We start from the raw sequence: 22,782 nt of genomic DNA, 5'->3' as shown, positions 1-22,782 counted from the left end.
CTCTCTGCCCCACTTGCACCCAGGTTCCTGCCTCCCGGCTGCTGTCTGTCTGTCTTTGCTTCATCTTCCCCACATCCCTGATCCTTTGTATGCACGTCTGTCACATCCCTGTAGCTATCTGTACACGCCTGGGCTTGCCTTCCGGGCTGCCAGTGCCAGTGTACACCTGTGTGTGTGTCCGTCTCTGTCTGGAGGTTTGCCTCTCTGCCAAGGAAGGAAGCAGGGTGGGCTCTGAGTACCTGGTCGAGTGTACTTGTCTCTTGGTGCAACTGTGCATTGGTCTGTCTCTGTGTGTGTTCCTGTGTGTGTAAACCAAGTGTGTCCATCTGTGTGTCAGTGTGCCTCTAGTGTGTGCTGGTCTCTGCATGAATGTGCTTCTCTGTGCCTTCGTGCTCACCTCTGCGGTGTGGTCCACCTCTGCGAAGGCATCTATGTGCACACCTGGGGGGGGGTGTTGGTGTCTCAGGGTGTGCACCTGTCTCTATCTCTATGCTTGTCTCTCTGTCTCAGCTGGCTCCTGTCTCTCTGTCCCTATCTCTACCTGTCTAGGTGTCGGTCACACCACAACCTCAGCCACAGCCTCAGTGCATAGCAACAGCTGACAGCTGAGGACTCCTGGGCGCGGGGGGGGGGGGGGGGGAGACTGAGAGAGAGAGAGAGAGACTGACTAGGGGGAGGAGGGAGCCGTGAAGAAACAGCCAAGAGGACAGGGACAGAGACGAAGCTGGGGACCGAGACAAGGACAGAAACAGAGGAGGAAGGGGACAAGGACGGAGAGGAGCTCACTGTGAAAGACGGGACAGTGAGAGGGAAGGGATGGATATCGCACCAATAGGCCAGGCAAGGTGGCTCTGAGAGGGACTTCCTGCCCAACCCCCACGCAGGGACGCTCTGGGACACGCGGGGTGCGGTCAGCGGTTGGGGGCGAGGGGCAAAGGTGAACGGCCAGTCTAGCAGAGGAGTCCTGAGACCGTGGAGGTGCCCCGGGGACAGGGGTGCGGGCGGCGGGCGCCGTTTGTCAGCCCTATTGACAGACGTGATGGGGTTTCCGTCCGTGATCAATGATTCTCATCTCCCGGCCGAATGAGCCGCGGGGCGCCCATCCATCCCCGTCAGCGCTGCGCGGCGGCAGACGCCCGGGGCTCCACCCGCCTTCACCTCGGCCCCGACCCTGCTCCTGCTCCGGGACCCACCTTGGCCTGGAGCATCGAGGGACCCTGGTCGTGCCGGGCCCTTTGGGGCCACTGTCCCAGGGCTCGAGCCCCACGCCCTGCCCTATTCCTCCTCGTCGGTGCACGTACCCAGGCTACCAGGCTCTCCGCCCCTGGTCCCGCCGCCCTCTCCACTTCACACCTGGGCCGGGGGCGTGTCCGGGGCGTGACAGGGTGAAAGTCACCTTCGGTGCCCCCAGTCGGGCGGGAGGGGGCGCGCAGGGCGCGGCCGGGATTGGAGCGCCGCGGAGCCCCGCCCCCGCCCGCCACCGAGTCCGACCCAACTTTCTCCCCCGCCCGCGCCCCGCCCCCAGCGCCGCGCTCGCTCCGCGCGCTCAGTCCGCTGGCCTCGCCGCCACTCCGCGTTTCCCGCAGCCACCCCCGGCGCGCCAGCCCGGAGCCCCTTGCCCTTGGCAAGGCGAGGGCCTTCCCTGGGACCCACCCCACCCTCCCCGCTCGCCGCCTGGGAAGATGCGTCTGCTCCCGGAATGGCTTCTCTTGCTCTTTGGCCCGTGGCTCCTGAAGAAGGTAAGGGCAGCAGGGCTGCAACGCGAGCTCGGGGTCCAGGACGCAAAGGTCCCAGAGTGCGAGGGGCTCCGTGCACCCTCTCCGCCCCCCGCCCTGAGCATCCCAACTTTGTGCGGCGTGGGGGACGCCGACTACAGACTCCCCGATTCAGGACAGGTGCTCTTCCAGCGCAAGTTGGCTCAGGGGCAGGGGCAGGGGCAGGGGTGGGGGCCCTACTCGGATCTGGCTCCGGGAGCGGCGGGGGAGGGGACGAAAGAAGACCTGTGAGTGCGCCAGACGGAGCGGGAGTGCGAGACAGACAGACAAGCCAGCAGGGTGTCAGCCTTGCCGCCTTGCCGCGCCAACCTCGCTCGCCACCCTTGCTGTCTGTCCTTCCACCCCTCCACTCACGCATTCGCATTTCTCTTCTCTGCACTTGTTACCATGCCAGGTGGGCGCTGTGTTCCGAGCATACACCGCCCGAACACACGCGCGCACACACACGGACGCACACAGATGCGGCCGAACTAGGCTACAATCTCCCCTCACATTTCCCGCGGAGACACAGGCTCCCCTGCACAACCTCACAGACACACCCCTCTCTGGCTCTAGCTGATAGGGGATAGGGGCTGTCTGGAAGGGGAGTCTCTCCTCCTGTCCCCTCCTTGTCCCTACCTCCTTAGGCTGACTCTTTCCTTGAGGATCCTGGGCGAGGACCCAGAGGCTAAGGGGGCCCAGACTTGATCTGCCTCTCTCCTGACTTGGAGGCTTCAACTCGTGTACATGGTGTGCTCACTTGTGCTGGTGTAGAGTGTGTGGGGCATGTGTCTGGGGGGCCAGGCTTGGGTGTCTAGTGCTGGGGACCGAGGTGCATGTGTGCGTTGGTGTGGTGTGTGGTGTTGGCTTTGAAGGGGTGAGGGCCAGTGCCTGCTGCACAGTGCAGCCATCTGTGCCCTGCTCTGTCCCACAGTGGGGCCTGGGCCCTGGCCCTCTGTCTCCTTCAGCCAGCAACCCTGGCCGTGGCTTCCCTGTTTCCTGCGCCCGACTGTAACCTAGCTAGTCTGGGGGCAGGTAGGTGGCTTCCTAAACCCCTACTCCAGGCACCCACCCTCCAGCCCCTGAAGAGTCTGGAAGGGGTGTAGCTCTGCCCCTCATACTTGGACCCACACACACCTGCTCAGCCAAATCACACTTAGCTGCTCCAGCAGGGCAGGGGTGCACAGTGCAGCTGGCGTTTGAGTTCCCCGATTCTCTCAAACCAGTCTGATGACCTTGAGGGGCTGGAAGATGGGCTGAGGAGCACCCCCCACAGAAACTGCTTCCACTAGCTGGAACTTCTTTTGTACTTGCTGCCCAGCTCTGCTCTTAGAGGACTGCAAGGGGGTCTGTGCCCCATACATAACCCACTGTTTGTGAAGGCTTGGGGGAGCGGAAGGAGGAATGGTACTCCCCTGCCCCCTCCTGTCTATTTCCTTCCGCTCTCCTCACCACTCTCCCCGTCATATAAACTCCCCTGTGGACAGATCTGGTTTAATTTCCTTTGCCCCCTGAAGGGGAATGAAACATCTGGTAGAGACTCGAGGGAGCATGAGCATGAGGATGTGAGCGATGGGGATCTAGCTGAGTGAGCGAGAGCTGCAACTGTGGGTCCCCCTGCAGGAGTCAGTGGGGGAGTGTGTGGCTGCCATTTAGTCTGGCTCATGTGCGTGTGAGAAGGGGTTTACCTGTGTGCATGGGCTGTGGGTGTGAGCATATTTACAGCTGTGCAAGGAGAGTGTGTGTAGAAAAGTGTTTGTAGAGCACCTATCTGTGTCCTTGTGTGCACATGTGAGTGCAACTTGTGCACATGTGTGCACCCCAAGGTGGAGCTCCAGTGCACCTGTGTGCTGCGGCCCATGTGTGAGTCTCCAAGGTCTGCGATTTTGTATCTGTGTGTTTGTGGTTTTGAGTGCATTTTAGTGTGAATATTGGGCTGTAAGCCTCAGGATGTGTTCATGTACCTGAGTGTGTATGTGTGTGTGTGCGTGTGTGTGTGTTCAGGGCTGTCTCAGTGCCAGGGCTGGCAGTGGGTGGATACTGGGTAAGAGGCTGATGGGGAACAGTTTACAGGGCAGCTCTTTGGGAAACCCTAACTGTCCCCGATAACAACCCTGCGTTCTCCCACCCTGCTCACTGGCCCCCTGCCAGGAGCTCTTTCTCCCCCCCTCTACGCTGCAGGGTCCTTGTCTCCTCTCAAGACTAGGGACTCCTGGCTTCCACTGACCCTGGGGCCCTGCCCTCCGGGCCAGGTCTTCTTCAGGACCTTTCTAGTACAGCCTGGTCTCTCTGACTCTTTCTCGCCCTCTCTGTCTTCCCCACTCCTCGCCAAAGCATCTGCCTACTGGGAGAAGCAGCAGGCGATCAATAGTTACTAATCACTAGTCACTAATTACTAATTAGCTGGGGGAGGGCGAGGGTGGGGCCCTGTGGGACCTTCCAGCTCTATGCTGCCTAGGGGAAGGATTAAGCCCAAGCGAGTCTCAGAGCCAGCTGGACTCAGCCCCACGTCTAGTTTACTCCTCCCTCGTCCATATCCCTCTCTAGCCCCCCACCTAATCTCTGGCTGGGCCACTTAGGCACGTGCAGCCTGGGATAGGGCCCAAAGATGGTGGTGGTAGGGATTTGGGGGTAATCAGGGCGCAGGTGGGCTAGGGGCACCGGAGGGGTCGCTGTGACAGCTCCCTTGGGCCAAAGCCTGTGAGGATGGGAGGGGCGCCCACTGGAGAAAACCTAGAGTGTCCGTGGGTGAGAGCCAGGGAGGCGCTGGAGATCCAGGACTGGGCAGCTGAAGAAGATATGAGGTAACCGAGGGACAGAAGCAAGGTGAAAAAAAGGGTCAACGGGGTCAGAGACAGGGTGGTTGGGAAGGGGCGAGATGACACTGAAAGAGACCAGGAAAGCGAAGAGGGCATTGCAGGGGTCAGAGAGAAGTAAGTCATTGGCAAGGAGATGGGGAACTTCGGACAGAGCCCTGCAACTTCACCTCGTGGGGTCCTGGAGGGAGACAGATAACAGGGAAAGGGCAGGGTTAGGTGGGAGCGGTGAGGGTCCCAGGCGATTCGGGGGCGCAGCGGGGAGTTTCGGGGAGCGGGGTGGAAATGAACTGTGGGGTGGGGATGGAGAGCAGGGAACGCTGCCTCGAGCGCTGGAAATTGGCGAGTCTCCCCCCTCTCCCTCGCCTACCCCTCCTCCACCTCCACCCCGCCCACTCCCCCTCCGGCTTCGGCTTCGGGAAATTACATCCCCGCTCCGCGGCTCCCGCCTGCCCCCACCCCACCGCGCCCCGGAGCCCGCGCCTTTATAGGCACATTTATTGCAATAATAAAGTGAGGCGCGGGGCGGGGGCGGGGGGCGCTGTTCCCGGGGGGACCGCGCCAGCTCTAGGAAGCAGGGAAATAAAATAAAATAAAATAAAATCAAAATTCAGATAACGGTGAGCCTTGCGCTGCAGGCCGAGAGCAGGCGGGCAGGCGGGGCTGCGGGGGAGGTGGTACCCGGCCCAAGGGCACAGCTGACCCCACCGGAGGTCCCCGCCCCCTCACACTCTAATAGAGTCTGGAGGGAGGTGTCTGCACCTCCACCTGCCTGTCCCCACCCCCCATCCTAGTCCTTCCCTTCTGCCTTTTCCTCTGACTTGTCGCCCACACCTGTCCTCAGCTCCTGTCTCCGACCCTTTTGTCCACTCCCTTACTTATCACGGGTTTCTCATTCCAGTCCCCATTCAGATTCCCCATCCCCACCCCTGGGTTTCTGTATCCCTCAGGATCCCTGTTTCTGCCCAACAACCGTTCCCACCCTCCCATTTCCGTCCCCACCTGCACCCTACCCCCATCCCCCAGTCCCTGTCCTTTTCTCATTCCTTCCTGTACCCAGTGCCCAGCCCTCATTCACCATCCCTGTCCTCCCCATCCTCATTTTGGTTCCCATCCCATTCTGCCCCATCTTCCTTCTCCTGGTCCCTACCCCACCAGCATCCCTGTCTCTGCCCAATGCCTGTCCACCATTTCTGATCTCCTCTCCATCCCCGCTCCTTGCTCCATCCCTGTCCCTACCCTTGCTCTATCCTCATCTCTGTACCCAGTACCCATGCCTTCCAGGTCAACACTCCCAGTCCCCCTCCATCTCTGTCCCAGTCCTCACTCTAGCCTGTCCTGTCCACCCCACTCCTCACTCCTGTCTCCATCCCTCGTTCCCAGCTAGACTCTAGCTACTCCACCCAGCCCTGACTGCAGTGTCCCTGCCTATTGCTGGGTGCAAGGGCTCAGGACACTCTTCCCTCCTCGTCTGGAACCCAGGCTGGAGCACTGTTCCCTCCCCAACCAAAGGGTGTCTCTCCTCCCCCGCAGGAATCTTGAACAGCCCCGCCTGACCCACACAGCAGGAGAGGAGCTACCGACCAGTCTGGAGGCCTGGGGGAGGTGCGCCCTGCAATGCGGCTGGGGGGCCGACAGTCTGATCCTCCCCCCATTCCTAGCGGTCCCATCCCAAAACAGCACCCTCCCCCACAGCAGAGTTTGTTCAGCAGCAAGAGGCAGCCTCAACTCCCCTCCAGTGTGTGGGCTTGCTGCCTTGGGGGCAAAGCACTCCTGGCTCTGCTCCCACCCTGCTTGGGCCTGGAGGCGCCTGGTGAAGCACACCCCCCACCCCCCCATCCCTGTCTGCCACCGAACACCTCCCCCCCCCCCCCCCACCGCGCAGTCGACAGCCTGGCTAGCCTCTCCCCTCTGCAAATGTCACCGCGCTCAATTAGCTTAATTAAACCAGCTCTGGATGGAGAAGGACCCCTCCTCGGACGACACCCTGCTCTCATGTTGGTCCTAGAAGGTGGGGGTGGGCAGTACCATGGATTCTGGGCAAAGAGGGGCTCCCTTGTCACCCTGTTTTCCCTTCACTTCCACCCCCACCCACAGCCGGAGAGAGACAGACAATCTGAGAGGGGGAAAGAATCACAGAGACAGAAATGGGGAGAAAAATAGAATCATAAAAGGAAAATGAGAGACGGAGTGAGGAAGAGACTGAGAGACAAAAAGAGAGACTGAGGGGAGTCGGAGAGAGAGATGGAGAAACAGTAAAAGGAGGAGAGCTGGAGAGGGAGCGGGCGGGTGGGCACGGAAGCCAGAGGGAGGGTTTGATTTGATTTTATTCCATGTTCCCATTTCTCGGCTCGTTTCCTCGCAGACTCTCGCCCCTCTCTGTCCGAGCTCCCACCCCCACTGCGAGGTTGCTTTGGCTGCACCCCAACTCTTTCCTTTCATCTTGGCTGTCTCCTATGGGCCGATGGGGGTACAGGTGCCCAAAGCCCAGGGATTTGCCAGGATCAGAGAAGCACAGACAGCAATTTGTCTGGGATCAGAGGGTGAACACCTGGCACCCCTCACTGCCCAGCCAAGCCTGCTTCCCTGGCCCAGCCCCTGCCTGGGAGAGAGTGCTAGCCTGAATCAGCCCTCCACAGGTCCTAGGCAGGGTGCAGGACTTTGGGTGCTGCTGGGGTGTGCTTGGGGCTGGGGTGGCTCAGAGGCATTTGGGGTCTGTAGCAGCATGCTTCAGGGACTAATGGAAGTCCCTGGAAAATGCAGTGGTTGGGCCCAGAGGGGTGAGGAGATGAGGTGTCAGAGTTCAAATGCCCCCCCCCAGCCCCACCCTTCCACATTCCCTGGGCGCTTCACATACTCCTTCCTCCAAAGCCCTTTCTGGGGCTCTAGCTCTGCTGTCTCCAAGCCCGCTTCCTGGAGCCTTGGTCCTTCCTTCTGGGAGGCCCTTCCCCCTCCTGCTGTGACCTAGGACCCCTTCCCCCCAGCCCCTCTTAGGCCCACCCTCAGGGTGCTAGCTGCCAGCTCAAGCACATCTGAGTCAATCACTCATGCGGCCCCCGCACCCCTCACCTGAGCTGGGAGGAGGTACGGATGGGAGGAGGAGTGAGGGGGCGATAAATATGTATGATGATCCGGTGGCGGCTGCATTAATAACCCAGGATCGCAGAGCCGCAGGGATGGGGACCAGGCGGTGGAGATCCTAGCCCGGCAGCTTGACTCTGCCGTCCCTGTCCCCCGTGGACGCGTGGTGTATACACATGGGTGTATGCAAGCCAGAGTAGGACGCCCATGCCGTCAGGCCTCTTCACCTACCCAGAGCTCAGTCAGCAGAGACTGTTCATATACAACTCACACATGTGCAGCCCCTCCTGGGGGGGGGACAGGGAGAGAGCGGTTGTTCCATCATTGTGGATATACTGACACATACCCTTTAGAAGGAGCTTGACACAGGGACACAGGATGACAGGAACCCATACAGGAAAAGTGACACACCCAGAGAATCACACACATCCAACCTGGGCACACAACTAATACCAGCCACACAGCTGCACCTACCACAAACTGATCCTCAGCTTCACTCAGATTCACACACACAGCCAACCCAGGCCCACACACAATCCAGGCACACACACCACCCAGGCATCACAGACCGACACAGCAGACAGCCAGCCACCACAAGCAGGCAGACACACACACATCCTCCACAGACTGATACACATGGGCACACAGACAGACACACAGGCACCTGGCCACACGCATAACCACCAGCACAGCCACCCCAGGCCGACATACGCCCATCACCATAGCTACACACACACAACCACTGCAGGTAGACAGACATGCAATTCTGCCATCCTGGGCTAACAGAGTCACAACCACCCCAAAGTGACATATGCAGTGCTCCCTCCCCCCACTCTGAACCCCGGGCAGCAAAGGCCACCCGAACTGCCACAGCTAGCGCGGTCTGACTGACACACTCCGACAAGCACAGCTTCTCTCCCTCCCAGTCCCCTTGCTGGAGCGGCATCTCCATATTTCTTCCTCTAGCTCTGACCGCCTGTCTCCTTCATTCCCGGCCACCCCTACACCCCCACCCCCAGATAATTGATAGCCTTGGCCTGGCCCTGCTGCTCCCGCCTCTCTATCTATCTTGTACTCTCGCCTGCGCTGTCTCCCAGATCGCCACCACCTGAGACACAAGGAGACGGGTGGGGGCGAGCTAGGGCAGCTCCTCCTGCCACCTCCGTGCCAGGGAAGAACCACCAGGCAGCCTCCCCCACGGAGCAGGAGCACTGGAAGAGAGGAGGAGGAGTACCCCAGTATCCCCCAAGCTTTAACCCACAGCTCCCAGACTCTCCACTGCTCTCCTCCTCAACTCTACCAGTTTCCCATGCTCCTCCCTACAAGGGAGTAGAGGATGAGGCCCAGGTGGGGGCTGTAGTCTCCGCAGGGCCATCTGGAGGTCTTCATCTCTTTCATGATGCTGGATGTTGACGGGGGGTGATGGCCTCACCTGCCAGAGTCCAACTCCTCCCTGGCCCATTGCTCTGAACCGGTGATTTTCAACCCACGTGCCACAGCACACTGGCGTGTCCAAGAATTTTTAAAATAGGTGCTACCTGACTATTTAGTCAGGGGCACTGACCCCTTTTCCCTTAGGTTGTCAAATTAAAAAATGACAACAGCCAACACAATAGCCGTCTGGTATAGTAGCAAAATTATACCTATTTGGGGGGTCAGATTGGCAAAAAATATATTTTTTGGTGTGCCACAGAATTTTAGTAATTAGTTTATGTGTGCCACGAGGTGAAAAATGTTGAAAAATTGCTGCTCTGAACCAACCAGTCTCCAGGCTGGAGGAGGCGGAGGGCCAGTCCCCCTATTCAGGCCCCCATTGACTCGGGCTTTCTCAGCTGCTTTGGCGAACATAAGGGTCCTCAGTGTCATTTAACAGGTGTAGAAACTGAGGTCTAGATAGGTGCAGTGACTTGGCCAAGACCACAAAGCTTTAAGGGCACTCCCTGAACCACTCGCTGAGGGCTGGACCGATTCCATTTGGTCTCCTAGTGGCTGTGGAAAGGGGCTGGCCTGGGTAAAGCCCTGGTATGGTGGCCAAGGACAACCCCAACGTCCCTTTTTTCTTTCTCTCTCTTCGCCCACAGGCCGTCAGCGCCCAGATACCAGAGTCCGGGAGGCCGCAGTACTTGCAGCTGCCCTCCCCTGCGGCCGAAGGGGGCGCCCCCGGCCAACGGCTCCAGGCAGCGAAGTCTTCCCACGGCCTGGGCTCCGCCCGCTCCTGGAGCTGGGCCTGGCCGGCTAACCACACCGGGGCACTGTCCCGGGTGGGGGCTGCGGGGGCGCTACCCGTGCAGCGCACCAAGAGAAAGCCGTCTATCAAAGCGGCCCGCGCCAAAAAGATCTTTGGCTGGGGGGACTTCTACTTCCGGGTGCATACCCTCAAATTCTCACTGCTGGTGACCGGCAAGATCGTGGACCACGTGAATGGGACTTTCAGCGTGTACTTCCGCCACAATTCGTCCAGCCTGGGAAACCTCAGTGTTAGTATCGTGCCGCCCTCCAAACGTGTGGAGTTTGGGGGCCTGTGGCTGCCGAGCCACGCCCCCCACCCTCTGCAGTCGACGCTGGCCTTGGAAGGGGTCCTCCCTGGGCTGGGGCCCCCGCTGGGGCTCACGGCCGCAGGGGCGGGGTTAGGAGGCACCCTTGGGGGCGCTCTGGCGGGCCCACTTGGGGGCGCGCTGGGAGTGCCCGGGGCCAAAGAGTCACGCGCTTTCAATTGTCACGTGGAGTATGAGAAGACAAACCGCGCGCGCAAGCACCGCCCGTGCCTGTACGACCCGTCGCAGGTGTGCTTCACCGAGCACACGCAGAGTCAGGCCGCCTGGCTCTGTGCCAAGCCCTTCAAAGTCATTTGCATCTTCGTCTCCTTCCTCAGCTTTGACTACAAACTGGTGCAGAAGGTGTGCCCAGACTATAACTTCCAGAGCGAGCACCCCTATTTCGGATAGTGAACTTCGCCCTCGCCCCGGCCCTGAGCTTCCCGCCAAATCCCACCTCCCTAAGTGAGACTCCTCCCTGTGCCCCGAAACTCTTGCGGCCGCGTCTACCCTTCCATTCTGGGGACAGAGAGGAACAGCCCTTCCGGGGACTATCAGCTGGTGTGGGTCCTCTTGTTCTTACGGGGAGTGCTTTGCGGCCCCCTCAGCTACACCCCAAAGTGGAGGAACTAGAGCGCAGCCCCAGAATAGGCGGTCCTAGTGTCCTTTATGTCCACTTTGGGTCCCCTTTATGCCCCCGGCGCTGGGCTGGACACTCCCTTTGCCCGCAGCTTTAATAACGCCTAGCCTGACACCCTCCTCCCACCCTTTCTTACCCCCAGGCTCTTGTTCTCCCGCTCCACCCTGTCCCGACGTAAAGACTGTAAAGATGCGTAAGCCGTGGCCTGTGCCCATTCCCTTCTGCCTGCCATATGCCTGTTCCTCTTTCCCCAAACCCCTATTTAGGGTAGTGGAAGCAGACTCCCGGGCAGAGGGGATGACTGGCCCCTGCCCTGTGCCTGCCTTCCTCCAGTCCTCGCAGTCCTGCTGCACCTGCCCCTTTCCGGCTGCTTCCTCTCGGTGGTATTTTTTTTTCTACTCCAAAACAGATGGGAAAGGGAACAAAAAATAAAGTGAAATCCAATACGAGTCTGCGTGAGACCTTTGTAAGGTGTTGGGGGCGGGGGGAGAAGAGAGTATGGATTTCTATGTCTGGCAGAGACCTGGTCAGGGCCTTCTCATCCGGTGGCTCGTGGGGAAACTGAGGCAAATATTGATGGAGCTAGCACCTTGGAGGTCATCCAAAACCAGAACAGAAAGAAATGAGGGCGACCCTGGAGGGGGGGGGGTAGGAGCCCTCCATGAGGTGGGATTTCCCTCCCAAAGGTGGGCAAAGTGGAACTGCAGCAGATAGGATGGAGATTAAACTTGAGAGGGGACCATTAGTGGGCAATTTGGGACGATTTGGGGAGGAGGTATAAAGGCCTTGAATTCCCATTTAAGGAGATGCAGGGACATCATAAGCAGAGCGCTGACAACCTGCTAAGCTCCGCGGGGCTGCCCGGAGGCGGCAGGTGGGGGAGGGGGAACGGTGTTTGCGGCATCTGGAGTCATCGATCTTCCTTTTCCTTCCTAATTTTGTGGGCGCTGAGTTTGCAGACGGATGAGGAGGAGAGGGAGTGAAGCCTGAGAAGAGGGGGTGGGGGGAGGGACAAGAGAGAGTTTGGAAAGCCGGGCTTCGTCGCCGCTGCAAGCCTCAGGCAAACAAGGCCCCCTTCAGCCAGCTGCCCACCCTCCCCACCTCCGCCACCAGCTCACTCCAGCTACCGCGGCTGCTAATTTTAACCGCCCCCAACCCTGGCCCAGGCGTTAATTGGCTGCGGCTTCATTAGCAGTTCTCAAGCTTAGCCGCCCCCCTCCCCTCGGGACCCCTGACCCGGACTAGGGAGAAGAGGTACAGACAAGCTGCGGCACGGAACGACGCCTTGTCTTCAGCCTTCCTTCATCTTTAGTCCTGGGTCAAGGTACCGACTCAGAGAGACCAGTGGTCTTCAGGGGATTGCCCACGGGCTCCAGCGGGAAACTAAGTCAAAGGTGAGTGTGACCTAGACACACCTGGGAGTGAAAAGTCAGTAAGGAGAAAATAAATATCTGATGGATGGATGGAGGGAGGGATGGATGAATAACAGGATCAACTGAAAGGAGGAGAGAAGTGGGAAGGGGTTCTGGGTCAGAGATTGGAGGAAGAAGAGCCCAGTGGACTCCTAACACCAGACCTATTGCTGGAAAGGCCTGAGAATACGTGAGGGAGCGTGGGGGCCCTGGGGCGGGGGGAAGTTAGAGCTAAGTGGGGACTAATGAGGCCAGGTATTAGAGTCAAGTGGGAATGCCTGGAATTAGCTAGTTAACCCATCTGGGCCTTAGTTTCCTCACTTGTAAAGCAATAATAAAATAGTGTGAGATAAAATGAGATTTTGCATGTGAACTTGCTTGGTGATGGATTGTCCTCTTCTCTTCCTCTGACTCACAAACCTGCCTCCTCCAAGACCATCCTCTCCTCTTTCTTCAACCACCATCTTCTTCTGACCTGTGGGAGCCAGAGTGAGGTGCCCCTGCCTGTAACTGCACATGTTGCATTTTGTTACTGTTCACTGCTTCATGTCCCGGCAGTCAGTAATCTACTCTTATATCTCCAGGGCTATGGCATGCCTGGCACAGAGTAGGAGCTCAGTATGTATATTGAATGAACGAGTGTGTAATATTGTTGTGTGAGGCAATGGTTCTCAAAATCTCTGCTTATTCCAATCATGAGGAGAGGTTTTGTTGTGCTAGCATGAGTGGTTATATGCCTACTAGTCTTTACGATCCATTGAACTAGAACCTCTAAGGAGAGGCTCCACACTCATATTTATATTATATTTCCCAGCTACTTCTGATGCCCAGGTTTAGGAACCTCCTGGAAGGGTCAATGAGTTCCTACCCGAAAGGATGAGGCCAGAGAGAGTCAGTCTAAAAGCAAGATCCTTTCCTGTTCCAAGTACTTATAGCACCAGAGAAATAAAGAGAGCTCACTGACTGCTAGGGCAGCATGAGGTGAACAGTTAACAAAATTTGGCAAGTACAACGACAGCTTGGGACGTCCCAGGAGGAGGAGGAGATGGCCAAGGCAGGTTAGTAGGTCAGAGGAAGAAGGGAGGACAACCCATTCCAGAGATGTTTACATAAAGTCTCATTTAAGCCTCACCACATGTTATTTTTTAAAAGATTTTATTTATTTATTTTTACAGAGGGGAAGGAAGGGAGGAAGGAAGAGAAACATGATGTATGAGAGAAATATTGATCAGTTGCTCTAGCACACCCCCAACTGGGGACCTGGCTGGAAACCCAGGCATGTGCCCTGACCAGGAATCGAACACTCAACACTTTGGTTTGCAGGCCGGTGCTCAATCCACTGAGGCACACCAGCCAGGGCGCCACCACATGTTATTGTATTGATTTACCAGTGAGGAAACTGAGACCCATGTAGGTTAATTTGCTAGTGGAAAGAGCAAATTAACTTGAGCTGGAACTTGAACTCATATCTCTCACTCTTCCATACTAGGTACCTTTCAGGGCACCATGGCTCTCTAGCTTGTATAGGAATAGTTGTATTTTCCAGGGAGCCTAATAAATCTAGGTATTCAGTAGGCATCCAATAAATGGTTGTTGTCTGGACGACAGAGGAAAAAAAAGAAAAAAGAAATCCTGAAGCTCTCCAGTACAGTGAGAAGGGGCAGCAGATTTCTTTCCTTTCAGGCTACAGCCTCTGACCCTGTGGCTACAGACGGGAGAAGCGGAGAAAGATGGAAAAAAACTACAACTCCCAGAAGACCATAGAGGGGTCATTCCCACGCATGCGTAGGTAGGTTCCTAGTCCGAAATCCTGTGCTTGCTCCCGCTCGCTCGTCTTGCGCGTGCGCTCTCGAGTCAGTCTTTTTTGGACCCCTTGCTTCCTCTAGGTAGAGTTGGTGGCTCGACCTCCTGCGACTTCGGTTTGCGATGCTGCCCTTCTCTTTGCTCTGGGCAACTCGGGTAAGAATGGGGCTCCGGAGCCTGGGTGACCAGTAGAAAGAAAGCTGCCCTCCTACCGTAGTATCAGTTCACAAACTATGGGGTTCTCCTAGCTTTTCCACGCATATGGTCTGGGTCCTCTGGACGCGGACTCGCAACTAGGGGAATCCCCGAGGACTGTGGGTGTGCTCCCGAGACAGTGCCCCCCGGGTGTGCGCGGTATAATTGGGGCCACTCCCCATTCCGGTAATTAGAAGCCCCAGGGCCATGTGACCGTTCATTTCACCTGGTATTGGGGGAGAGGACCGCAACAGATGCCCTGTGGATCCTGTGCTGGCGAACATCGGGGTTCCCAGCCTGGACAGGCAAGCTGAGTCTTTCCTCAAAGCCCTGCAGATGATGCAACCGAGCCCCACTGCTTGCATCAGGGGTCCCGCAGCTCGATGGGCTGGAAGGAGGTGGGAAAGGAGCAGGGCAAAAGCCTGGATGTGGTTTTTGGCTTCCCTGCCATCAGAACCCCCACCCCTCTTCCCCTGGGACTGCTAAAGATCTACCCTGCTACCTCCATTGTTCTTAAAACCACTTCTAACTAAGCCTGTTGTCTTAGTCCCTTGCAATTTGCCCTCTTCCCCCCACCCCCTCACTGGGATATCAGTTTATGGAGGCCTTACCTCGGGAAGACCCTTTTGTTCCTGTGGGTGGGGAGGTTCTGGAACCTCTGTCTTCTAGCAGACAAACTTTAAACTTTGCCCTGTAGCTTTGCAGAGTGTTTCATGGGTCGAGGTGGAGGAAAATTCTGAGGTGAGGTGAATGGACTGAATCAGAATCAGGCCCTGGACATTGATCTCAACCTTGGCTCTAGAACTGGCCTTTGGAAGTAGGGGTGGTGAGAACTGGAACAGGCAGGCTGGACAGCTGGCTGTTGGGTTTGGAGCCAGAGGGCCTGCTAAACATCACTGATAATTGTTGGGAGACTGTTTATCTGACGCTTTTATTTGACCCTGGCTTTTCCTCCCCTAGCCTCTGCAGAGATACGGTCAGCTGGTCAGGATGGCCATACGGTGCCAGCACAGTGAGGCAGCTCAGACCCAGAATGGAGAAGCAACCAGGGGCTGGACAGGCCAGGAGAGTCTGTCAGACAGTGACCCTGAGATGTGGGAGCTGCTGCAGAGGGAGAAGGACAGGCAGTGTCGTGGCCTGGAACTCATTGCCTCAGAGGTGGGGCCTGGGGAAAGGGGCGGAGGCCGTGGCCACCATGGGTGCAGGAAGTGACAGGTCTTACTGCTATTTCTACAGATTGCCCTTTCAGACTCAGGGTCTTCCTGCTCTGGGCCTTATCTCCCTCTCTTCTTACTGTCCTCTGAAGCAAAGGCAGGTCCATTCTGGGTTATGGTATGGGGGCATTAGGGAGCTTCCAGAGCCTTCCAGGGCCCCTACAGTCAAGTCTGATCCCTCTTCCCTCCCAAGAGAAAAGAGGAGTCTGGAAGCACAGGTATGAGTGGAAGGTGGCCTTGCCAGGGACGCTTATCCTGGCAGCTGGGTTTTTGAGGATGTCGCCTCTGGCCATGCCCCAAGCCTGGCAAGGAACCCTGAGTGAACAGAGCTTTCTGTAGAGCTCAGCTCCTTGCAGCCCAGGACTCTGGCGGGGTGGGCTGTGGGAGTCCAGGGAAAGGGGCTCAGTACCTTCTGACATTGCCCCCACCCCTCACCCCAGAACTTCTGCAGCCGAGCTGCGCTGGAGGCCCTGGGGTCCTGTCTGAACAACAAGTACTCGGAGGGTTATCCTGGCAAGAGGTGAGGGCGAGGCACCAGAGGGCTGGAGGCAGCCTCAGGGACGCTGCTCCCGGTTGGGGGCACCTGCCTACACTCTCCTGCTGCATTTAGAGGATTAGCCTTCCTGGTCCTTTGCCATTGGTCAAGGGACATGGTGGAAACCTTTCTCTGTGCCCTGATATACCCCCTTCTATGCAGATATTATGGGGGAGCAGAGGTAGTGGATGAAATCGAGCTGCTGTGTCAGCGCCGGGCCTTGGAGGCCTTTGACCTGGATCCTGCACAGTGGGGAGTCAATGTCCAGCCTTACTCGGGGTCCCCGGCTAATCTGGCTGCCTACACGGCCCTTCTGCAGCCTCACGACCGAATCATGGGGCTGGACCTGCCCGATGGGGGCCAGTGAGTATGGATGGGGTGGCTGATGGGCTCAGTGGGCAGTATGGGCATAAGAGAGGAGTTATTTATTAAACACCTAATATGTGCAATGCAAATGGAACAGGCGTCTCCCTGTCCTTCAAGTTATAGTGCAGGCAGGAGATAAGACCCCAGTAACAGCGCTCAGCACAGAGTGGACAGAGCAGTGAGGGTGGTGCATGCTAGGAGCAGTTTTCCAGAGAAAGAGGCCTTTGAAGCAGACCAGGAAAGGAGCGGGTAAGTCTGGGTGTTACTCTACTTAGAAGACTTCTTACTTCCTCTCCTCCCCTCCCAGTCTCACCCATGGCTATATGTCTGATGTCAAGCGGATCTCGGCCACATCCATCTTCTTTGAGTCTATGCCTTATAAATTGAATGTAAGTGAGTGCTCTAGTGTGTGGGGAGGGAGCTGCCCAGGGCCTGGGAATCCTCTCCTGGGAAAAGGGAGGGCTGGAGCCCTGGACAGCCCTCAGGGTCAAGAAGGAGAGTGCGTTGCCCTGTTTCCTTCTAAGGGCTTTAGTTTTCTGTCTCTCGGTCCAGCCCCAAACCGGCCTCATTGACTATGACCAGCTGGCAATCACTGCTCGGCTTTTCCGACCGAGGCTGATCATAGCTGGCACCAGTGCCTATGCCCGCCTCATTGACTATGCCCGCATGAGAGAGGTCAGTGGAGGCTGGAAGACCTGCCACTCCCCGGGGGGTGGTGGGGAGACTGTAGAGGAGGGACCGCCTTGGGCACGCCTGTCTGGGCCCTATCCAGACCAAGCCTGTTTCTGTACTTGCCCAGGTGTGTGATGAGGTCAAGGCACACCTGCTGGCAGACATGGCCCACATCAGTGGCCTCGTGGCTGCCAAGGTGATCCCCTCACCTTTCAAGCATGCGGATGTTGTCACCACTACCACTCACAAGACCCTTCGAGGGGCCAGGTGAGGCTCCCCTGATATCAGGCCTTGACTTTCCCAGTCTTCATGCCCTATGCCCAAGGCATTGTTGGGCTGGATCTGAGAAGAACTCATTCTGCCTGGAGAGTTCTACCCAGTGTGAGGATTCTCCTTCTCTTGCCCTTAGTGGCAATTCCCCAACAGGGGGTTTGAGGGTGGGAGGGAGGGTCTGCTACCCTAGACCACCGGCATCAGGCACACCCAGCACACCAGCACAACTGAGGTGGACTCTGAGAGCCCTCAGGGGCCCAGGCCGGACGGCTCCCTCTGCTCTCCCATTCCTTGCCCTTTCTCTTCAGCTTAGATTCTGACCACCCTCCTCCCATGCAGGTCAGGACTCATCTTTTACCGGAAGGGGGTGCGGTCTGTGGACCCCAAGACCGGCCGGGAGATCCCTTATACGTTTGAGGACCGAATCAACTTTGCTGTGTTCCCGTCCCTGCAGGGGGGCCCCCACAACCATGCCATTGCTGCAGTGGCCGTGGCCCTAAAGCAGGTGCGGAAGCCTACTTTTGTGGGGGAGGCTTCTGGTCGAGCAGGCCCTGTACCTTGCTAACTGGAGTTGGAGCTGTTGGAAGGGGAGGGAAAGGGTTGTGGCTGGGGTCACAATGATGCTGGAGGTTGAAAAGTAGGAGGGCAGGACTTGGGGTCCCAGGTGCCGCTGTCTTATCTCTAGGCCAGCACCCCTATGTTCCGGGAGTACTCCTTGCAGATTCTGAAGAACGCTCGGGCCATGGCCGATGCCCTGCTAGATCGAGGCTACTCGCTGGTGTCTGGTGAGTGCGGGGTTGCGAGAGAGTTTCTGTAGCCTCAGGCAGAGGCCCAGGGTTCACCACCTTCTTACTGTTCCCCCCTTAGGTGGCACTGACAACCACCTAGTGCTGGTGGACCTACGGCCCAAGGGCCTGGACGGGGCTCGGGCTGAGCGGGTGCTGGAGCTTGTGTCCATCACGGCCAACAAGAACACCTGTCCCGGGGATCGCAGTGCCATCACCCCAGGAGGCCTTCGGCTTGGTGAGACCCGAGGTTCCAGGAGTAAGGGCGGCTGCCTGGTGGGCTTGGGTCATGCTGATCCTCTTCTGCCTCTCTCTCAGGTGCCCCAGCCTTGACCTCTCGACAGTTTCGTGAGGATGACTTCCGGAGAGTTGTGGACTTTATAGATGAAGGGGTCAAAATCGGTTTGGAGGTGAAGAGCAAGACTGGTGAGTAGGCCAGACGCCCCCTGAACCAGCCAGTGGTGCTCCCTGCCTGCCCTTCCCCCAGTGATCTGACCACCTTTCCTCGCCCCTCTCTAGCCAAACTGCAGGATTTCAAATCCTTCCTGCTCAGTGACCCAGAGACAAGACAGCGACTGGCTGACCTCAGGCGACGGGTGGAACAGTTTGCCAGGGCCTTCCCCATGCCTGGTTTCGATGAACACTGAAGACACCAAGGAAATGAGGCTCATAGACTGAAATTACTCTCCTTTCCTCTGCCTGGACCAGTGGAGGGGGGTCACCTACCTTCCAATTTTTTGCTGGAGGAGGGAAGGCCTCTTACTTAGAGGAAGAGCCAGACATAGTTCCCTCCCCAGAATTTGTAGTTGAAATTTCTTTTTGTAAGAAGACTTAGAAGAAGGAGGCTGGGGGCTTTCTGGCCCCAACATGCCCATTATCTCAGTGTTACAAGCCCCCCGCCCTTTCTTGGGAATGGGGGAGTTACCCCGTGAGCCAGAAGAAGGGTGGGTAGGCACCCTCCTTTCTGTTTTTAATCTAATAAAGTGCTAACCTGACCCGAGCTTCTGTTACTGTGGGAGGGTCCCCTGGGCTGGGTGGTGATTTGTCCCCCTCCGTGTGTCCTCCCTTCCCTCCCACCACCACCACAAGGACCCCCGAGGCCGCAGCCTCCTCTGTCTCTGATCAGAGCCGACACCAGACGTGATTAGCAGGCGCAGCAAATTCAATTTGTTAAATGAAATTGTATTTTGCCCACGGCTGCTTCTGTTTGATCCCAGGGGACAGTGGGGAGAAAGGAGGGGAGGGATGGCAGGGGGAGGCCCAGGTGTGAGGCTGGAGGGGGCGATGGTTGGCTCTGCATGCACAGGGGAGGAGTGCACTGCTCCTCACTGGGCATAGAGGTGCCTCATCCAGAGCAGGCCGGGCAGCAGGCAATGAGCCCAGTCGAGCTAGAGCGGCGCCTCCCTGGGATGGAGCCCAGAATCTGGCCTAACGTGGGGCCAGCCACGTAGCTTGGCACTCAGAGGCCTCTGCTTGCTCTTGGCTCACCTCTGCCACGCTCAACACGTAGCCTGTGCCACGCCCTACAAGGCCCATGTAGCCCAGCAGAAGGGCCAGCTTGAGCCTTTTGGATCCACCCAGCTGCTGCCCCACCTCTTAATTCCCGCGGCGCCCCCCCCCCCCCCCCCCCCCCCGCCCACCCATGGGACTCAAGCTGAGGGTCAGAGGTGCTTCCGCTGCAAGGAGCAAGGGAAGAGGGTGGGGGTGGAGCTGCCTCCCCTTGTGGGAACCAGGCCTTTGTACTCGGGCTGGATAGGAGCTGGATAGGACGGCCGGAGGGGCGCCCTGGGGTTGGGGCGGGATCACCAGGCAGTGGAAGAAATGAGGAGGCTGGCTGAAGTTGCTGTATGTACATCGACGTGCCCCAGCCGGGCTCAGAAATCTGGCCGGTCCTTCTTCAGCTTCTTATAGTCTGTGGAAACTGCAAGGAACTATGGAAGTGGGGTGGGGGTGGGGTTTGCAATGAGTACCCCAGGCCTCTCTGGGTGCTGAGGGGCCATCCCAGGGACCAAGAGTTGAGAGGGTGGAGGTGCAACCCTAGAGCCAGTGATGGGTACCTTGTACTGGTCGTTGGGGCTCAGGCGGTTCCAGGGCTCCGGGTTGTTCTTTCTGTCCCAGCTGTGAAGGGGGAGGGGTAGGGGGAGGGTTTCCTCGCTCTAGAGCCTAAGGTAACACCCAGAGTCTCTGCCTCTACCCCAGCACCCCCTCCCCCTCCTGTCCTACCCTGGGGAGGTCCATTTCCCTGAGACTGACAGGGAAGGGGCGTATTAGCAGTTGCTGACAAAACAAGAAGGCTGTCATCATTTTCTGAGTGAGGACACATGAGGGATTGAGAGCCCGGCCCAGGGACTCCCGCCTGCCCCTTGCCGCCCTAGATCAACCCCTCCGAGTAGAGCAGTGGGAATCAGGCAAAGATCCCCAGGGACTGGGGTTTCTGTGATGGGCCTCGAATTCTGACAGCACAGGGCTGCCCTGATAGGAGCCCCCAGCCTCCGCTGCCTCTGGCCCAGCAGTAGTCTCCTCATCACCCTGGTCCCAAAGGTGCCCCCAGATGCTCAGCTGGCTACACCCCCAGCACTCCAGCATGGATATTGAGGTACCCAAAGGCCACGGGCCGTCGGCAGAGCGGCGTCGCCTTGGCAACCGGGTGGGGGAGCCAGGCTTGGTTGGCAGCCCGAAGTGGGCCGAGTCTGCAGCCACAGAGGAGAGTGAGGTCGGGTGGACCGAAGGGGAATGGGTTCTCGAAGGTTAGGAGGATGTTCCAGCCCGGTGATGCGGGGCAGGGCGGGGCAGGGGCAGGGGCAGGTGCGTTGCAGGGGGATCCCCGCCTGGCACCCATTCCCACCGTTCCTGAGAGGCCCACTCGTTCCTGACCCTTCTTGCCCAGTCCAGGACCCACGCCAGTATCCCAAGCCCGGCCTTTACCAGACGTCCGGGCTGCGCAGGGCCAGCCGCAGCAAATAGAGAGCAGCGCTGCCCATGCCCAGGCCAATGAAGCCAATCATCGGGATGAGCTGCGGGGAAGACCGAGGACACTTTCAGAGCCAGCCCTCTCCCCATAGTTCCCAGTTGCCCGTTACAAGATTTCCTGCTCAGCCGCCCTCACCTCCGCCGGGGGACTGGCGCTCCCTCCCTTCTGGGAGAGGGGACCTGGCACCTCATACACCACAGCTCCTGCCTTAATCCCCGCAACCCCACGGCGAACCTGCCCGTCGGGGCATTGAAGGGATGAGGGTACATATTGCAAGGATAGTTGAGGGCACCCTGGAAAAAGGCGAGCAGCATTGTGGAAAATGGGCGATAGGAGGGGACTAGGAGATTTGGGGGCTGCTTGGTCAGCGAAAAAGTTAAGAGCTAGAATCAGTGGCTCTAGGGGCCCAACTCACAGCGGGATGTCTCCTGATTTGCCGGTACAAACGGGTCCCGAGACCGGTTCCTGCCATATCACCTCTCCAGCGTCTGGTCCTCTCCAGCGGGCTCCTCTCGGCTCCCTTGCTCCTCCTGGGGTCCCGCCCCCTGCTGGGGAGGGGTCAGCCCAGCCCGGCCCAGCCCGCCTCATCGACTCACCCCAACCCCACCCATTTCTTTTCCTCCCTCAGTTCCAGGCTCGGAGCAGGAAGAATTGTTGGGGACCTGAGGGATTTCTGTTCCTTCACTCTTTCCTACAAATGCCCGAATCCTGGCCCATGGAACACCATCGTACCTGGGGCTTTGGGCTGGTCCTAGGGAGAGGCCTCACAGGCTTTGACCCAGAATGATTGACAGAGGATCCAGAAGTGGGGGAGGGACTCGCCCTGAGACAGGCTGGCAGACAGACCTCCAGAAAGCGCAGACGTGAATGTCCACACGCGGCACCAGGAGGGGTGGGGAGAGCAAGGGCGTCTGCGATGCTGCCCTGACAACCCTAGAGCAGCGATTTCCAACTGCAAGAATTTTTTTTGTTTTTCTTTTCTTTTATTCTTTTGGGGTTTATTTATTATTATTATTTTTTGTACTTCTGCCGCCAGGATTTTTAAAACATGCAATACCTGACTGGTTAGGGGGTTTGAGCTCTTTTTCCTTAGATTGTCAAGTAAAAAAAATGACAACAGCCAACACAACAATAGCCATCTAGTGTGAATGAATCAAAATTGTAGCTTTTTTTGGTCAGATCAGCAAAAAATATATTGTTTGGTGTGCTGCAGAATTTTCATAATTAGTTACGTGTGCCATGAGATGTAAAGGTTAAAACGCAGCTGTTCTAGAGCATCCAGGAACTAGGAGGTCCCGGACGCCCTGGTCTGTCCCCACTGCAGTGTAGTGGAAGGAGGAGGGGGACAGGCAGCCCAACAGAACTACAGCTGCCCCAGCCCCTCTTGTCCTGGGTGATTTCACCAAGTGGTGTTGTGGTTGACCTGGAACAGTGTTTGGATGCCAAGGGGACCCAGGGGTATCTTAAACCTGGCTTGGTACAGAGTAAATCTTGAGAAATTTGCTTGCCCTGCCTACCTTGGATAGGGATGAAGGTGGAGCCACCCAAGAAGTCCACTCTGCCTCGGGCTGTGGTGGAGCGGAGGAGAGTGGAGTGAGGAAAACAGTTGAGGAAAGGCAGACAAGGTGTTGAAGGAGGAAAGAGAACAAGAGACACAGAAACAGGTGGAGAGCGAACGACCGATTGCCACCTGTGTGCCGCGAAATCAGGTGTGTGCACTGCTGCCAGGGT

General features: G+C 57.7%; 3 protein-coding genes and 1 long non-coding RNA gene across 5 annotated transcripts; 2 read left to right on the top strand and 2 right to left on the bottom strand.

Annotated features, from left to right (window-relative positions):
- Positions 1 to 1,541: 1,541 nt before the first annotated feature.
- On the top strand, positions 1,542 to 11,322 carry NXPH4 (neurexophilin 4). Its single transcript, XM_024576479.3, has 2 exons — positions 1,542 to 1,739; positions 9,733 to 11,322. Exons 1-2 carry the CDS (start codon positions 1,683 to 1,685, stop codon positions 10,594 to 10,596), a joined length of 921 nt encoding a protein of 306 aa, XP_024432247.1. The 5' UTR covers positions 1,542 to 1,682; the 3' UTR covers positions 10,597 to 11,322.
- Positions 11,323 to 13,737: 2,415 nt separating this feature from the next.
- SHMT2 (serine hydroxymethyltransferase 2) lies at positions 13,738 to 19,075 on the top strand. The gene is made up of 12 exons (XM_024576437.4): positions 13,738 to 14,196; positions 15,196 to 15,393; positions 15,890 to 15,969; positions 16,147 to 16,347; positions 16,658 to 16,739; positions 16,903 to 17,025; positions 17,150 to 17,289; positions 17,635 to 17,800; positions 17,981 to 18,080; positions 18,163 to 18,318; positions 18,399 to 18,506; positions 18,600 to 19,075. Exons 1-12 carry the CDS (start codon positions 14,164 to 14,166, stop codon positions 18,725 to 18,727), a joined length of 1,515 nt encoding a protein of 504 aa, XP_024432205.1. The 5' UTR covers positions 13,738 to 14,163; the 3' UTR covers positions 18,728 to 19,075.
- LOC123478284 (uncharacterized) lies at positions 14,108 to 15,178 on the bottom strand. The gene is made up of 3 exons (XR_006653449.2): positions 14,847 to 15,178; positions 14,462 to 14,623; positions 14,108 to 14,217 (listed from the first exon to the last, which is right to left on the bottom strand). It is a non-coding gene; the product is annotated as an uncharacterized lncRNA (long non-coding RNA).
- Positions 19,076 to 19,725: 650 nt separating the features above from the next.
- Positions 19,726 to 21,701, bottom strand: NDUFA4L2 (NDUFA4 mitochondrial complex associated like 2). Of its 2 annotated transcripts, none has more exons than XM_045184701.3 (4): positions 21,467 to 21,701; positions 21,006 to 21,094; positions 20,138 to 20,198; positions 19,726 to 20,001 (listed from the first exon to the last, which is right to left on the bottom strand). In XM_045184701.3, exons 1-4 carry the CDS (start codon positions 21,521 to 21,523, stop codon positions 19,978 to 19,980), a joined length of 231 nt encoding a protein of 76 aa, XP_045040636.2. In that variant the 5' UTR covers positions 21,524 to 21,701; the 3' UTR covers positions 19,726 to 19,977. The 2 variants fall into 2 exon arrangements, with proteins under 2 accessions (XP_045040636.2, XP_024432244.2); XM_024576476.4 differs by having other exon boundaries at positions 19,726 to 20,011; positions 21,467 to 21,618.
- Positions 21,702 to 22,782: the final 1,081 nt, after the last annotated feature.

Source organism: Desmodus rotundus, chromosome 3, assembly GCF_022682495.2.
Source record: "Desmodus rotundus isolate HL8 chromosome 3, HLdesRot8A.1, whole genome shotgun sequence".
Lineage (NCBI taxonomy): Eukaryota > Metazoa > Chordata > Mammalia > Chiroptera > Phyllostomidae > Desmodus > Desmodus rotundus.
This window is presented reverse-complemented; position numbering and strand designations above follow the sequence as displayed.

Coding starts and splice junctions, on each gene's coding strand:
- NXPH4 (XM_024576479.3), top strand. CDS start 1,683: ATGCGTCTGCTCCCGGAATGGCTTCTCTTGCTCTTTGGCCCGTGGCTC. Junction 1,740..9,732: donor GCCCGTGGCTCCTGAAGAAG/GTAAGGGCAGCA, acceptor CTTCGCCCACAG/GCCGTCAGCGCCCAGATACC.
- SHMT2 (XM_024576437.4), top strand. CDS start 14,164: ATGCTGCCCTTCTCTTTGCTCTGGGCAACTCGG. Junction 14,197..15,195: donor CTTTGCTCTGGGCAACTCGG/GTAAGAATGGGG, acceptor TTCCTCCCCTAG/CCTCTGCAGAGATACGGTCA. Junction 17,801..17,980: donor TGGCCGTGGCCCTAAAGCAG/GTGCGGAAGCCT, acceptor TCTTATCTCTAG/GCCAGCACCCCTATGTTCCG.
- NDUFA4L2 (XM_024576476.4), bottom strand. CDS start 21,523: ATGGCAGGAACCGGTCTCGGGACCCGTTTGTACCGGCAAATCAGGAGA. Junction 21,095..21,466: donor AAATCAGGAGACATCCCGCT/GTGAGTTGGGCC, acceptor TCTTCCCCGCAG/CTCATCCCGATGATTGGCTT. Junction 20,199..21,005: donor CTGCGCAGCCCGGACGTCTG/GTAAAGGCCGGG, acceptor CCCCCTTCACAG/CTGGGACAGAAAGAACAACC.